The sequence below is a fragment of the Anomaloglossus baeobatrachus genome, chromosome 5 (genome assembly GCF_048569485.1).
Source record: "Anomaloglossus baeobatrachus isolate aAnoBae1 chromosome 5, aAnoBae1.hap1, whole genome shotgun sequence".
Taxonomy (NCBI): Eukaryota; Metazoa; Chordata; class Amphibia; order Anura; family Aromobatidae; genus Anomaloglossus; species Anomaloglossus baeobatrachus.
In genome coordinates this window covers 526,890,525-526,906,925 of record NC_134357.1, presented here as the reverse complement: position 1 = coordinate 526,906,925, position 16,401 = coordinate 526,890,525, and the positions used below count along the sequence as shown (strand labels likewise).

At 49.1% G+C, this 16,401-nt stretch overlaps 1 protein-coding gene across 1 annotated transcript in view; it reads left to right on the top strand.

Annotated features, from left to right (window-relative positions):
* Positions 1 to 16,401, top strand: part of LOC142312901 (uncharacterized) — a 266,818-nt gene that overhangs the window by 212,294 nt on the left and 38,123 nt on the right. The window contains 8 exon segments of the mRNA XM_075351888.1: positions 502 to 651; positions 781 to 960; positions 1,046 to 1,169; positions 1,252 to 1,380; positions 1,454 to 1,548; positions 1,746 to 1,836; positions 2,346 to 3,025; positions 3,243 to 3,359. Of these exon segments, the coding sequence (XP_075208003.1) occupies positions 502 to 651; positions 781 to 960; positions 1,046 to 1,169; positions 1,252 to 1,380; positions 1,454 to 1,548; positions 1,746 to 1,836; positions 2,346 to 3,025; positions 3,243 to 3,359 (1,566 nt within the window).

The following is a 16,401-nucleotide window of genomic DNA, read 5'->3' as shown; positions in this document are numbered from 1 at the left end:
TATATAGACTGTATATATTTATAGGGGGGCCCAATTAGAACTTTTGCGATAGGGCCCTGTGATTTCTATCTATGTACCTGTTTACATTATCTGATTAGAATGTAGAAAAAAAAATTATACCGAATGTGTTATATCCTACACATTCCAGCACTGATGATCTCATTGTTTCCTTCAGTCTCTGTTTCCATCGCTGCAATGACATTATTTGATGCCAGTATGTAAGTGATGTGACTGTTCTACTCCATGATGGTTTAGAAAGATAATGTGCCCTACATGCTGCCAACGATTAGTGTAATGTTCATGTGAAGATGTGTGACATGGAGGAGCTGCCTTCATAAGATATTAAACTTACTGTATGTTTCAGTTCATGGAAAGAGATTTAGAATAAGACATCTATTTGTTCTGTCTCCTCATATATTTCCTCTCATTATCGCTATTAATTATTATTATTATTATTATATGGGATTCTTTATGATGTTACATCGTCATCTTCCCATTCAGGTCCCTTCAGTATTGGATCCTCTCAGTGGAGATCTTCTATATAAGAGAATTTTCATGATTGACCCATCAAGGATGGAAAGGGACAGGGACAATATGGCGGAGAGGATATTACACCTCACCCTAGAGATCCTCTTCCGGCTTACTGGAGAGGTGAGAGATTCTGATGACGTCACATTACATCATTCTTATCTATGGGAATAACAGATGTACAGAACTGGAGAGGTGAGGAATCTGGAAATGTCTGTAGTGAGATTTATTAATGTGTCTCTCCATAACCAGGATTACAAAGTAGTGAAGAAGACCTCTAGTGATCACTGTCAGGAATCTGTGTCTGAGGGATGGTTAAGACCCCTGAGCCCAATCACGGAGCCTCCACCTCACCCCCTGATACATGAGGACATCAATGGCCAGAAGATCCTAGAACTCATCTACAAGATGATTGAGCTGCTGACTGGAGAGGTGACACTGCTGGGAATGCTGGGACAGTATACAGTAACACTATGAAGGGATAGGGGGGATAACAGTATCATATATATCATATCAGGTTCCCATGAGATGTCAGGATGTTGCCATCTATTTCTCCATGGAGGAGTGGGAGTATTTAGAAGGACACAAAGATCTCTACAAGAACATCATGATGGAGGTTCCCCAGCCCCTCACATCACCAGGTTATAGCCAGGACTAAATACACGCGGCCTATAATTATCTGTATGTAAAGATGAATTCACTCCCTGTATGTGTTTTCTCCAGTTCTACCCAGTGAGAGGACAACACCAGAGAAATATCTCCGTCCTCTTCTTCAACAGGACTGTAAACAAGGACGCAAAATTCTGTATAAGGATGTCATGATGGATGTTCCCCAGCCCCTGACATCACGAGGTAATAGACACACACGGCCTATAATTATCTGTATGTAAAGAATGAATTCAGTCCCTGTATGTGTTTCCTTCAGTTTTATCCAGTAAGAGGACAACACCGGAGAGATGTCCCCATCCTCTTCTTCCACAGGACTGTAAACAAGAAGATCCCAATGTTCAGGATGATCAGGTAGATGGAGAGAAGGTGTCATGAAATCTCCCTATGATGTGTAGACGGCTGTGAAGGTCTTGTGCTCAGTCTTGTTTTATCCACCAGTATTATGTGTTTTATACTTGTGTAATGAGAATAGTGGAGATGGCCGGATTAGAGCTGATCATAGATGTGACTTCTCCATCTGTCTGTGACTTTTACAATATTTGTTTCAGGGTGAAGATCTGACCCATATTAATACTACAGAGACATATGTGAGGGGTACTGAGTGGTGTAAAGAGGAGATTCCTACATATGACTACCCAAGTGAGTAGTATTCACTAAATGTAGACTAGTTACAGATTCATACATATGTTAAGTTGACTTTTTAGGAATTATTCACACTCTTTTTGATATGAATTTTATTCTTAAAAAATTAACGCATAAACAATAAGCACTACATCATCATGAAAGGAAGTGACACAAGCCAGGCGTTAGAGGGGAAAACTGGAAACAATTGGTGGCAGATAAAGTGAAATATTAACTTAGGGAGTAGACAGTTTCAACAAAGAAGTAAAAAATTGAAAGATCGCAATCTTGTGACCTAACATCATAATCAACATAATTTCGTATTAGTGCCTTCTTTCCGGTTTAAAATCTTAGTCATTTGATAATTGAATTGTATCACAATTTGTAGGGAAATTTTATAAAATAGTTTGTAATATAAATATGAATTTAATTTTCAGGCAGTGATATTGAAATGTAATAAGATCTGTATTATTCATGACAGATGACTGCACCAGGAACTTAGAGAGACATGTATGTATTATTTTCAGATTCTCCTGCAGATGACATTATCCCCATCACAATTCAAGCATTTTACAGAGAAAACCTTTCATCCGTTCCTTGCCAACAGGTCTTTTCGTCTTCATCAAAAACTGTTATGCAAAACAAAATTAACCAAAGTACTGTTCAACATCAAATAACTCACACGGAGGAGAAACCACTCTCAATTTCAGGACATCAGCTATATCTTACAGACAGGTCACATCTTGTTACACATCAGAGAATTCATACAGGGGAGAAGCCATTTTCATGTTCAAAATGTGGAAAATGTTTTAATCAGAGAACACATCTTGTTAGTCATCAGAGAACTCACACAGGGGTAAAGCCATTTTTATGTTCCATATGCGGGAAATGTTTTATTCGCAAAACAAATCTTGTTATACACCAGAGAATTCACACAGGGGAGAAACCATATTCATGTTCTGAATGTGGGAAATGTTTTAATCAGAAAACACATCTTGTTACTCATCAGAGAACTCACACTGAGGAGAGGCTATTCTCATGTTCTGAATGTGGGAAATGTTTTACACAAAGATCATATCTTCTTAAACATCAGAGAATTCACAGAGGTGAGAAGCCATATTCATGTTCAGAATGCGGGAAATGTTTTAATCGGAATACAAATCTTGCTAGACATCTGAGAATTCACACAGGGGTGAAGCCATATGTCTGATCAGAATGTGGAACATGTTTTACAAACATCAAATGTAGTTAAACATCGGGAAAGTCCTACAGAAGAGAAGTAATTTTCATTTTCAGAATGTGGAGTAAATTTATCTGAAAATTAAATGTTTTTACTCATCAAACAGGTAAGTAGCCACTCTTTAAAATCATTTACTAGGCAAATTGTATGATTAAATTCAATGTAAATTTACATGTCATACAAGAGAAAAGGAAAACTATTTGAAGCACTAAATGATGATGAATATACCTATGAAATTACTAATAAACAGCTGTTATCAAAAATTAAACAGAATGGAAATAAAGTACCTATAAACTCATTGGTATCGCTAATAAAATGCCCAGTCTGTTAGTATGTTGGACCTTCTTTGGCCTTTCTAACTGCAGCAATTACTTCCCAGAAATATTTGAAGTGCAGGAATATTTGCCCATGCAGACAAGATATTTTCTTGCATATGCAGTAAAGATTGGATCTCTATCTCCTTGAGTCTTTCATTTTGATTTAATTCAAGGCTCATTCAGAGATTTTTCTTGTATGCAAAAAATGGTCCAAGTTTCTTCAGTGTTCCTGATCACTCTAAGGGGTACTTTGCACGCTGCGACATCGCAGGCCGATGCTGCGATGCCGAGCGCGATAGTCCCCGCCCCCGTCGCAGCAGCGATTTCCTTATGATGGCTGCCGTAGCGAACATTATCGCTACGGCAGCTTCACATGGACTCACCTGTCCTGCGACCGTCGCTCTGGCCGGCGACCCGCCTCCTTGTTAAGGGGGCGGGTCGTGCGGCGTCATAGCGATGTCACACGCCAGGCGGCCAATCGGAGCGGAAGGGCGGAGATGAGTGGGATGTAAACATCCCGCCCATCTCCTTCCTTCCGCATATCCTATGGAAGCCGCAGTGACGCCGGTAGGAGATGTTCCTCGCTCCTGCGGCTTCACACACAGCGATGTGTGCTGCCGCAGGAGCGAGGAACAACATCGGACTGTCGCGTCAGCGTAATCATGGATTACGCCGACGCTGCACCGATGATACGATTACGACGCTTTTGCGCTCGTTAATCGTATCATCTAGGCTTTACACACTACGATGTCGCATGCGATGCCGGAAGTGCGTCATTTTCAATTTGACCCCACCGACATCGCACCTGCGATGTCGTAGTGTGCAAAGCCCGCCTTAGGCTATGTGCCCACGCTGCACAAAATGCGCGGATTTTGCTGCGGATTTCTCGCGGGAAAGCCGTGGATTTTCCAGAAATCTGCAGCACAGCTACTCCCCAGCCATTTCTATGGCATTTGGGAAATGCTGCGGATTTTCGTGCGGAAAAATCTGCAGCATGTCAATTATTGTTGCGGATTTTCGTGCGGATTTTGCCTATTCATTTGAATTTAAAAAAATCGCAAAATCCGCAACAAAATCTGCATCAAATCCGCGTCAAATCCGCACAAAATCCGCACCTATGAAAAGGTGCGGATTACGGGGGAAAGCTGCGGATTTTGATGCAGAAAAATCCGCAGATACAGAGTCCCGTGGGCACATAGCCTAAGAGATGAGCAAACCCGTTGAAATTCAGATTTGACTGGTTCAGCCAGACTTTAGGTAAAGTTCAGTTTGGGACCCGTACTTGACCTGAACCCAATTGTAACTCAGTGATTGAGCAGTTCAGTTCTCTGCCCACATGCAGCTATCCATAAACAGAGCACTTTCGGGGAAGGGAGGACGGGGTTTTTTTTTCACTTTTTTTGTGCACACTACATCCAATAATGCTTTTTTTACCCCCAGTGCGAAGCATTCAAACACTGCATTCGGCTCGCACTGGGCCAAGCACCGAGCATACCAGAGCAGTGATGCTGGTTTGAGTGGTTAGCATACAACATAGCACCAGAACTTCGAACTCGAACATTGTTGGGTTTTTTTAACCCCTTCACGACCTTTGACGGATTTTTCTGTCATGGAGCGTGCGCCGTTAAGCCCCGCCCCTGCCGCGGGCAGGATGCGGCGATCGGCGCACATATCAGCTGTTTTCAACAGCTGACATGTGTGCCTGCATGTTACGAGTGGAATGGCATTCCACCCGTAACATTAACCCCTTAATACGAGATGTATATACGCGCGGTCACGATTTTTCTTACCGCGGCCCCCACCGGAAGTCACGTGAGTGATCACTTGACTTTCGGTGGTTGTCATGGTAGCACAGGGTCATGTGATGACGCCTGCAGCTATGACGAGTCACTTTCGTTTGCACTCGGCCCGGAGGCCAGTGAAGCAGGAAGTGACCGTATCTGCTGTTTACAGCTGTATAGCTGTGATCAGCAGATAGTGCAGAGCGATCGGATTGCTGATCGCTATAGCCCCCTAAGGGGACTAGTAAAATTAAAAAAAAAAAAAGTAAAAAAAAGTTTTAAAAAATAAAAAAAAACCTAAAAGTTCAAATCACACCCCTTTCACCCCATTGAAAATTAAAGGGTTAAAAAAAAAAATATACACATATTTGGTATCGCTGCGTTCAGAAATGCCCGATCTATCAAAATATAAAATCAATTATTCTGATTGGTAAACGGCGTAGTGGCAAAAAAATTCCAAACGCCAAAATTACGTTTTTTGGTCGCCGCAAGTTTTACGCAAAATGCAATAACAGGCGATCAAAACGTAGAATCTGCGCAAAAATGGTACCATTAGAAACGTCAGCTCGAGACGCAAAAAATAAGCCATCAGTGAGCCATAAATCCCAAAAAATTAGAATGCTTCGGGTTTCGGAAAATGGCGCATAACGTACGCCACTTTTATTGGTCAAGCTTGTGAAAATTTTTTAACCCCTTAGATACAAGTAAACCTATACATGTTTGGTGTCTACAAACTCGCACCGACCTCAGGCATCATACCCACATATCAGTTTTACCATATAGTGAACACCGTGAATAAAACATCCCAAAACTATTATGCCATCACACTTTTTTTTGCAGTTTTTCCACACTTGGAATTTTTTTGCTGTTTTCCAGTACACCATATGGTAAAATATATGGTTTCATTTAAAAGTACAGCTAGTCCCGCAAAAAACAAGCCCTCATATGGCGAGATTGACGGAAAAATAAATAAGTTACGGCTCTCAGAAGAAGGGAAGCAAAAACGCAAAAATGGAAAGTGCCCGGGGGCTGAAGGGGTTAAAGTCTGTGTTTGGTATAAACACCGAATGTTACTATTCAGGTCCACTCCTCTCTTAAGATAAGCGAATCCGAGGTTCAGTGTTCATACCAAAGACAGACTTTACAAAAAAAACAGAGTTCGATTCTGAGTTCATGTGCTTTATGTATGAGCACCACTCGCACAAGCATCACTATGCTTGGGTACGCTTGGTCCTCAGACCAGTGCAAGCCGCTTGCAGTGTTTGGCTCACACTGGTTGTAATAATAGCGTAAATGGAAAACCACACCCCCGCCTCGCGGAAGTGATCTTTTTATGACTGGCTTCACGGGGGCAGAGACCCGAACTGCCCAATTAGTGACTTGAATTAGGGGTCAGGTCAAGACCGGATCCGAAACCGAAAATTTATCTAAAGTCTGGATGAACCCAACGAACCAAACTTCCATGGGTCTGCTCATCTCTACTTATCCTAATGTTAAGAAATCCTAATCAAATAAAAGAAGTCAATGTTTGTGAAGCTGGATTCAGAACTTTCTTCAATTTTCACACCTTCTGGCAGAGTGGATCCTAGCTCCAAACGAGAAACCTTGCATTAATGCGGTGAGCAGGACTTTTTCTATACTACCTTTTGTATGGGTCACTCCAAGGGAAAAACATTGGCTGTATGAACTACCCGGTAAACTATAATAGGTAAGAATACTATCCATGAAAATCACAGGTAGCACTCCTATGGGACAAACTCATGTCCTAATGAGTCTCCGGAACTGGTCGTTTGCTTTTACAGCCTAGCTGTGCTAACGACCAATGGATTGTTTGTTTAGTTGCAACATCATTGGCATTGTTTTTGGGTGCAATGTGCACTGCCATGTTTTTCATGATGATTCTTAACATTCTCCTATCAACTCTTTTGTTAATGAGCTGCTTACACTCACTGGTTCCCATTTTTATTTTATGTTTTTACTCTGTCATATGATTTTCAGTATACTCTCAACCTTGTTGCATGAGAAAACCCCAAGAGGTTGACGGTTTTTGAAATTATTAGACCTAATTAATCTATTACGGGGGAAAACGCATAATGCAAAGTTGCTCAGATTGCTTGTTTTTCCCATTTTAATGTGGACTCACACTGAAACCAATAGATATGAAACTTGATCACTTGATTTTATATTGCACACTGGGGTCACTTGTAGAATTTATATGCAGAGAAGCTACATTTGTGAAAATTGATGTTTTAAATAAATTGACCATTAAATGTATGTGCATTCATGTAATAGAATATTTCACAATTATATGTACAGCGGAATATTTAATGGAGCCTGCCACCTGATTCAGGTTGGCCAAACCAATTGCGGCATGTACCAGGTTTGGAGAGAAGGTGGGGAGAAAAGAGAGGACTTCACTGTGGCTTCTTCCTGCCCTGCTCTTAGTGACTGACAGATCTCTCCTGTGTGTGTGTATACGTAAGGGTAGACTTGTCAAACACCTAGAGCTGGGCATGTAGAGGCAGCAGAAGTCTCATTTTGTCTTTCCCAGCCAGCTCTTCAAATTAAAAACATACCTTACCACAGTCATACAGTCAGACACTGATTCATGGTGTCTTTAATTGGGCACCAAGAATCCTGTGACAGGTTTATTTAAAGGGAACCTGTTACCAGGTTTTCCAAATATAAACTAAGGCCATCACCTTGTGTATATAAAGTAATAAAAATCAAGAAAGTTGGGCACGGCAGCACTGGCCTGTGTAGTGGAGCTGTACTCACAGGTATCAGCAATCAGCTGTTCCAGGACTTCTTAGCTGCTCCAGGTGGTGCTCTGCTTGTGACTCGCCCACCCCAGGGCTATGGGACACCTGGTGCCGGGCCGGACTAGTCCGGGGGTAATCAGTGGTGGCGGGGCCCGACTCCGTGGCCCTGGTGGGTGTCAGTTAAATATGGCTGGTGACTTGGGGTTTGTATAAAGTTTATGTTCGTGACGCCACCTGTGGTATGCGGCTATAAAGCCGCCGCTGCTGTATGAGGCCTCCGGGGTGATGATATGGCAGCAATGGTGGTACTGCTCCCCACAGGTGGAGCGGTGCCCCGGGGCACAGTTGGTGCTTGTGAGTGTCTATGCAGATGAAATAACAGAGGCAACACCAAGGGTGCAGTTCAAGTTGTTTACTCACAGTTCCTGGTAGGTGCACACTGGTGCCTCTGGACTGCTGAGACCCACTGTCAGGGACCTCCGCCGATCCTGGGTAATTTCTGGAGTGAAAGCCGGTACCCTTCTCTCAAGTGTCTCTGTCTGCAGCTGTCTCCTTAAACCTTGCCTTTGTAGGATGAACCTGGCTCGGCCTCCACAACAGCCTCCAGGCTGGGGGATCACCTGTCGGATGTTTATCCCCTTTCTAGAGGTTCTGCGGTGGGCTGTGGCCCGGGGAGTTTGCAACTTTCCCTGGGCCTCGGTTTTTACTGTTGGAGATGATTTTTCACTCCTCCGGTTTCTAGGGACCGTCCCCTGTTGCAGCTCGATCCCTCCACCGATGTTCCTGTGGAACAGGCCACCACAGCTCAAAGCTATCCGTGGCCCTGGAATCCCTTCTCTTCCTCTGCTTGGTGTCACCTGGACCCTCTGAGTCCCAGGATCTTCACCAGGAAGCGTCTCTTTCTTTCCTTAGCTCCTGACTGACTAGAGCTTTCTTTCTGCTTCTCCTTCTCGTCTGCCTCCCGCAGACCTCCTCCTCCTTCCTTCCTCCCTCTCTCTCTATCTAAACTTGACCTTCCTTTCACTGTCTGCTCTCTGGTGGCTCCTCCCACCTCCCCAGTTGCTCTGTTCTACCCTATAGGAGCAGGGATGGGTCTTACGGCCCCTCCCAGCATGCAGCATGGGAGGGTTGCTGCCACTCTCCCTGGTCCCAGTGTGTTCCTAACAATGGGTGTAGTGTAGATTTGCCAGGGGACCGGCGTTCACTCCTTTCCTTACCCAGAATGGACATCACACCGCTGGATGGGGTGCAATGTTCCTGTGGCGACGGAAGCCTCAGGGGCGCCACACTCCCCCACAGCAAATCCCAGCACGTCCTCGGGCTGAAAAACAAGAACAGTGGAAGAACTGCAAAAATAGATTTTTACATGCATGTAACAAAAACATTTGTAAAACTTTTCATCCCTTTATGGGAGGCACAGGTACTTTAACGTTGCAAACTTTCTTATAAAGAAACTCTACATGTGCACTTCCAGTCCATTGCACGGTTTGGGCACTTCCCCCATAATTCTGATAGGGGGCACAACGGGTGCAACTATTTACATTTTGATCTTCTGACCACACATAGTCCAGTGGCCCAAAACGTCTTTTCAACATTAAAGGGGGGAAAAGGCAATGACAAAACCAGCCACTAAGTCCAGTGGCCTGGTTACACAGGACACATTACATTCACATTCACCGGGGACCACATTCCAGTCCAGTGGCCCGGTAACACATACACATGGGGGGTGACATCTTCGAAAAGTACACGGGGCAATAAGGCAGGGTAGGGTGTCGTCTTCAAAAAGAACATTAGGGCAAAACAAAAGGGATGTCTTCACAAAGGGATGAGGGGCAGACAGGGTCTATTTACAGTTCAGCATCTTCTCTTCACTTTCACTCTTCATTGCTGGGGTCCTTGGGGTCCCGCTTTGGCAGGGCCCTAGGCAGCATGTAGGCCATGGAGATCCTGGTCTGCGTCTCCTGAGTGTTAGTGGCCAGCCTGCTCCAGGGCGCTGCAGCTTGCGTTGGAGTGGAGCTGCTGGTCTGCTGAGGGTTACTGGCTGGCGCGGGGCTGCTGGGCTGTAAGGGGTTACCGGCGGTACGGCGCCACTCTGGCTCCTCCTGGGATGTTTCTTCCCGCACGATATGGGCGCCCAGGGCATACCAGCCACGGCTCCCCATCAGCCTGGTGTACTCCAGCACATCTCCCGGTTTTACATCACGCCCTGGGTGACCTTTAGTGAGGTGCTCCTCTATATTGCGGCGTGCAATAAAGACGTCCTTTCCTAGGCCTGGTTCCCTGATGAACCCCCAGCCTTCCTTTAACTTAAATTCCAGCACCCGGCCTCTGCATACTGGGCCCTGGTGCTCTCTGCGGCTTTGCCGGATCCGGGCCTTTGCAGCCAAATTGGATGCCTCTTCGGCACGGCGCCTCTCCTCCCGGCTCTCCCGCTCCTGCTGGTACTCTTCCAGTCTCTTCTGGCAGGCCACTTCATTAGCCATTGGGGTTTCTTTGGGGCGCAGTGGCTGCTGCAGTCTCCCGCTGTCGATGGGCGCTGCTTCCCAGTTCACTCCCGGTGATGTGGTTCCCAGGAGGCTAACAGGGGGACTCGGAAGGTGGCCCACCAGTGGCTCAGGGCCCAGGTGGCACCAGGCGCCATCTTCGGGGCCCTCTGGCAGTTCTCCGGCGTCCCCTGGAACTTCAGCGGGGCTGGCGAGGAAGTCTAGCAGGGCTATGGAGGGGCTGGGCGTTGGTGCTTGGCAGGGCCACGGGTCCGGACGGGTCAGGGTAGTATATAACTCGCCCGGGCGCTGCTCATCGGCCTCCATCCTGTGGCCCTCGTCCTCAGGCACCATCCGGTTTTCTCTCCACCGGTCCACCTCCATCTGCACGGTGCTCAGCCTCCGGGCCAGGATCGTCATCTCCTCCCGGAGCAGGTCCAGCTCAGGATCCATTTCCCGGGTCCCGGGTGTGCACTTCTGCGGCTTCTCCGCCATGCTGCTTGCCTGGGGAACGCTCGCTGCTACACTGCTCGGGTGCTCGACCATGCCACTCGGCTGCACCCTTTCCCCTCTTGGAGGCGGGGCTGGAGGCTGCACCAGCATCTGGCGCCAGACTGGCACCCAGCCCATCACGGCCGGCATCGCTCCGTTTACAATCAGGTACATTCTTTCTCTTGTCTGGTCTGTCATTTAGACTCGTTCTGCCAGCCAGCTTTTCTAGGCGCCATGTCTTCTTCCTCCGCTCTCCATAGCGGGCACCGCTTCGCGCTCTTTTCTTAGACAAGGGGGCGGGGCTTCTTTTTGGCGCCCTTTCTTCTGGCACGCCCCTCTTCTTCCCGCGCTCAGTGGCTTCAATGGCGGCAGTTTCTCACAGTAAAACAGTCTGTTTGGCACAATTCACATACACAGTTCTTTCAGGCGCACAGTACCCGTCCTGGGCACGAAATCCTGTTCGTGACGCCAAAGTTGACTCTCCCACCCCAGGGCTATGGGACACCCGGTGCCGGGCCGGACTAGTCCGGGGGTAATCAGTGGTGGCGGGGCCCGACTCGGTGGCCCTGGTGGGTGTCAGTTAAATATGGCTGGTGACATGGGGTTTGTATAAAGTTTGTGTTCGTGACGCCACCTGTGGTATGCGGCTATAAAGCCGCCGCTGCTGTATGAGGCCTCCGGGGTGATGATATGGCAGCAATGGTGGTACTGCTCCCCACAGGTGGAGCGGTGCCCCGGGGCACAGTTGGTGCTTGTGAGTGTCTATGCAGATGAAATAACAGAGGCAACACCAAGGGTGCAGTTCAAGTTGTTTACTCACAGTTCCTGGTAGGTGCACACTGGTGCCTCTGGACTGCTGAGACCCACTGTCAGGGACCTCCGCCGATCCTGGGTAATTTCTGGAGTGAAAGCCGGTACCCTTCTCTCAAGTGTCTCTGTCTGCAGCTGTCTCCTTAAACCTTGCCTTTGTAGGATGAACCTGGCTCGGCCTCCACAACAGCCTCCATCCTGGGGGGGTCACCTGTCGGATGTTTATCCCCTTTCTAGAGGTTCTGCGGTGGGCTGTGGCCCGGGGAGTTTGCAACTTTCCCTGGGCCTCGGTTTTTACTGTTGGAGATGATTTTTCACTCCTCCGGTTTCTAGGGACCGTCCCCTGTTGCAGCTCGATCCCTCCACCGATGTTCCTGTGGAACAGGCCACCACAGCTCAAAGCTATCCGTGGCCCTGGAATCCCTTCTCTTCCTCTGCTTGGTGTCACCTGGACCCTCTGAGTCCCAGGATCTTCACCAGGAAGCGTCTCTTTCTTTCCTTAGCTCCTGACTGACTAGAGCTTTCTTTCTGCTTCTCCTTCTCGTCTGCCTCCCGCAGACCTCCTCCTCCTTCCTCCCTCTCTCTCTATCTAAACTTGACCTTCCTTTCACTGTCTGCTCTCTGGTGGCTCCTCCCACCTCCCCAGTTGCTCTGTTCTACCCTATAGGAGCAGGGATGGGTCTTACGGCCCCTCCCAGCATGCAGCATGGGAGGGTTGCTGCCACTCTCCCTGGTCCCAGTGTGTTCCTAACAATGGGTGTAGTGTAGATTTGCCAGGGGACCGGCGTTCACTCCTTTCCTTACCCAGAATGGACATCACACCGCTGGATGGGGTGCAATGTTCCTGTGGCGACGGAAGCCTCAGGGGCGCCACACTCCCCCACAGCAAATCCCAGCACGTCCTCGGGCTGAAAAACAAGAACAGTGGAAGAACTGCAAAAATAGATTTTTACATGCATGTAACAAAAACATTTGTAAAACTTTTCATCCCTTTATGGGAGGCACAGGTACTTTAACGTTGCAAACTTTCTTATAAAGAAACTCTACATGTGCACTTCCAGTCCATTGCACGGTTTGGGCACTTCCCCCATAATTCTGATAGGGGGCACAACGGGTGCAACTATTTACATTTTGATCTTCTGACCACACATAGTCCAGTGGCCCAAAACGTCTTTTCAACATTAAAGGGGGGAAAAGGCAATGACAAAACCAGCCACTAAGTCCAGTGGCCTGGTTACACAGGACACATTACATTCACATTCACCGGGGACCACATTCCAGTCCAGTGGCCCGGTAACACATACACATGGGGGGTGACATCTTCGAAAAGTACACGGGGCAATAAGGCAGGGTAGGGTGTCGTCTTCAAAAAGAACATTAGGGCAAAACAAAAGGGATGTCTTCACAAAGGGATGAGGGGCAGACAGGGTCTATTTACAGTTCAGCATCTTCTCTTCACTTTCACTCTTCATTGCTGGGGTCCTTGGGGTCCCGCTTTGGCAGGGCCCTAGGCAGCATGTAGGCCATGGAGATCCTGGTCTGCGTCTCCTGAGTGTTAGTGGCCAGCCTGCTCCAGGGCGCTGCAGCTTGCGTTGGAGTGGAGCTGCTGGTCTGCTGAGGGTTACTGGCTGGCGCGGGGCTGCTGGGCTGTAAGGGGTTACCGGCGGTACGGCGCCACTCTGGCTCCTCCTGGGATGTTTCTTCCCGCACGATATGGGCGCCCAGGGCATACCAGCCACGGCTCCCCATCAGCCTGGTGTACTCCAGCACATCTCCCGGTTTTACATCACGCCCTGGGTGACCTTTAGTGAGGTGCTCCTCTATATTGCGGCGTGCAATAAAGACGTCCTTTCCTAGGCCTGGTTCCCTGATGAACCCCCAGCCTTCCTTTAACTTAAATTCCAGCACCCGGCCTCTGCATACTGGGCCCTGGTGCTCTCTGCGGCTTTGCCGGATCCGGGCCTTTGCAGCCAAATTGGATGCCTCTTCGGCACGGCGCCTCTCCTCCCGGCTCTCCCGCTCCTGCTGGTACTCTTCCAGTCTCTTCTGGCAGGCCACTTCATTAGCCATTGGGGTTTCTTTGGGGCGCAGTGGCTGCTGCAGTCTCCCGCTGTCGATGGGCGCTGCTTCCCAGTTCACTCCCGGTGATGTGGTTCCCAGGAGGCTAACAGGGGGACTCGGAAGGTGGCCCACCAGTGGCTCAGGGCCCAGGTGGCACCAGGCGCCATCTTCGGGGCCCTCTGGCAGTTCTCCGGCGTCCCCTGGAACTTCAGCGGGGCTGGCGAGGAAGTCTAGCAGGGCTATGGAGGGGCTGGGCGTTGGCGCTTGGCAGGGCCACGGGTCCGGACGGGTCAGGGTAGTATATAACTCGCCCGGGCGCTGCTCATCGGCCTCCATCCTGTGGCCCTCGTCCTCAGGCACCATCCGGTTTTCTCTCCACCGGTCCACCTCCATCTGCACGGTGCTCAGCCTCCGGGCCAGGATCGTCATCTCCTCCCGGAGCAGGTCCAGCTCAGGATCCATTTCCCGGGTCCCGGGTGTGCACTTCTGCGGCTTCTCTGCCATGCTGCTTGCCTGGGGAACGCTCGCTGCTACACTGCTCGGGTGCTCGACCATGCCACTCGGCTGCACCCTTTCCCCTCTTGGAGGCGGGGCTGGAGGCTGCACCAGCATCTGGCGCCAGACTGGCACCCAGCCCATCACGGCCGGCATCGCTCCGTTTACAATCAGGTACATTCTTTCTCTTGTCTGGTCTGTCATTTAGACTCGTTCTGCCAGCCAGCTTTTCTAGGCGCCATGTCTTCTTCCTCCGCTCTCCATAGCGGGCACCGCTTCGCGCTCTTTTCTTAGACAAGGGGGCGGGGCTTCTTTTTGGCGCCCTTTCTTCTGGCACGCCCCTCTTCTTCCCGCGCTCAGTGGCTTCAATGGCGGCAGTTTCTCACAGTAAAACAGTCTGTTTGGCACAATTCACATACACAGTTCTTTCAGGCGCACAGTACCCGTCCTGGGCACGAAATCCTGTTCGTGACGCCAAAGTTGACTCTCCCACCCCAGGGCTATGGGACACCCGGTGCCGGGCCGGACTAGTCCGGGGGTAATCAGTGGTGGCGGGGCCCGACTCGGTGGCCCTGGTGGGTGTCAGTTAAATATGGCTGGTGACATGGGGTTTGTATAAAGTTTGTGTTCGTGACGCCACCTGTGGTATGCGGCTATAAAGCCGCCGCTGCTGTATGAGGCCTCCGGGGTGATGATATGGCAGCAATGGTGGTACTGCTCCCCACAGGTGGAGCGGTGCCCCGGGGCACAGTTGGTGCTTGTGAGTGTCTATGCAGATGAAATAACAGAGGCAACACCAAGGGTGCAGTTCAAGTTGTTTACTCACAGTTCCTGGTAGGTGCACACTGGTGCCTCTGGACTGCTGAGACCCACTGTCAGGGACCTCCGCCGATCCTGGGTAATTTCTGGAGTGAAAGCCGGTACCCTTCTCTCAAGTGTCTCTGTCTGCAGCTGTCTCCTTAAACCTTGCCTTTGTAGGATGAACCTGGCTCGGCCTCCACAACAGCCTCCAGGCTGGGGGGGTCACCTGTCGGATGTTTATCCCCTTTCTAGAGGTTCTGCGGTGGGCTGTGGCCCGGGGAGTTTGCAACTTTCCCTGGGCCTCGGTTTTTACTGTTGGAGATGATTTTTCACTCCTCCGGTTTCTAGGGACCGTCCCCTGTTGCAGCTCGATCCCTCCACCGATGTTCCTGTGGAACAGGCCACCACAGCTCAAAGCTATCCGTGGCCCTGGAATCCCTTCTCTTCCTCTGCTTGGTGTCACCTGGACCCTCTGAGTCCCAGGATCTTCACCAGGAAGCGTCTCTTTCTTTCCTTAGCTCCTGACTGACTAGAGCTTTCTTTCTGCTTCTCCTTCTCGTCTGCCTCCCGCAGACCTCCTCCTCCTTCCTCCCTCTCTCTCTATCTAAACTTGACCTTCCTTTCACTGTCTGCTCTCTGGTGGCTCTTCCCACCTCCCCAGTTGCTCTGTTCTACCCTATAGGAGCAGGGATGGGTCTTACGGCCCCTCCCAGCATGCAGCATGGGAGGGTTGCTGCCACTCTCCCTGGTCCCAGTGTGTTCCTAACAATGGGTGTAGTGTAGATTTGCCAGGGGACCGGCGTTCACTCCTTTCCGTACCCAGAATGGACATCACACCGCTGGATGGGGTGCAATGTTCCTGTGGCGACGGAAGCCTCAGGGGCGCCACACTTGCAGCGTGGTCAAGATACAAATAATGCAGGTACAGAAGGAAACAGCCATTTTGCGCTGTAACTAGCGCTTTAACAAGTCGTTAAAGCGCTAGTTGCAGTGCAAAATGGCTGTTATCCATCTGCCGCACCCGCATTCCCCTCTCTCCCACCTGATGTTATCTGTATACACAGAATAAACATTTCAAATTCCCAGAGCGAGCTGCCGCTTTTCCTTCTTTACCTGGACCATGTGTATATAAGCCCCCAACCCCCTCTGCATATCATAAGAAATACCTTTTATAATACCCCATATGTTTTGGTCTGATGGGCATTGCTGATTATGTTTACCACCTCCTCTGTCCTCACAAACGCCATCCTCCTGCCCTACTTCATGTGGACATGTCCTACATCATACACCCCACTCCCCCAATTTCGCTCCTGCCAAGGCATACTTCGCTCTGCTGAGGGC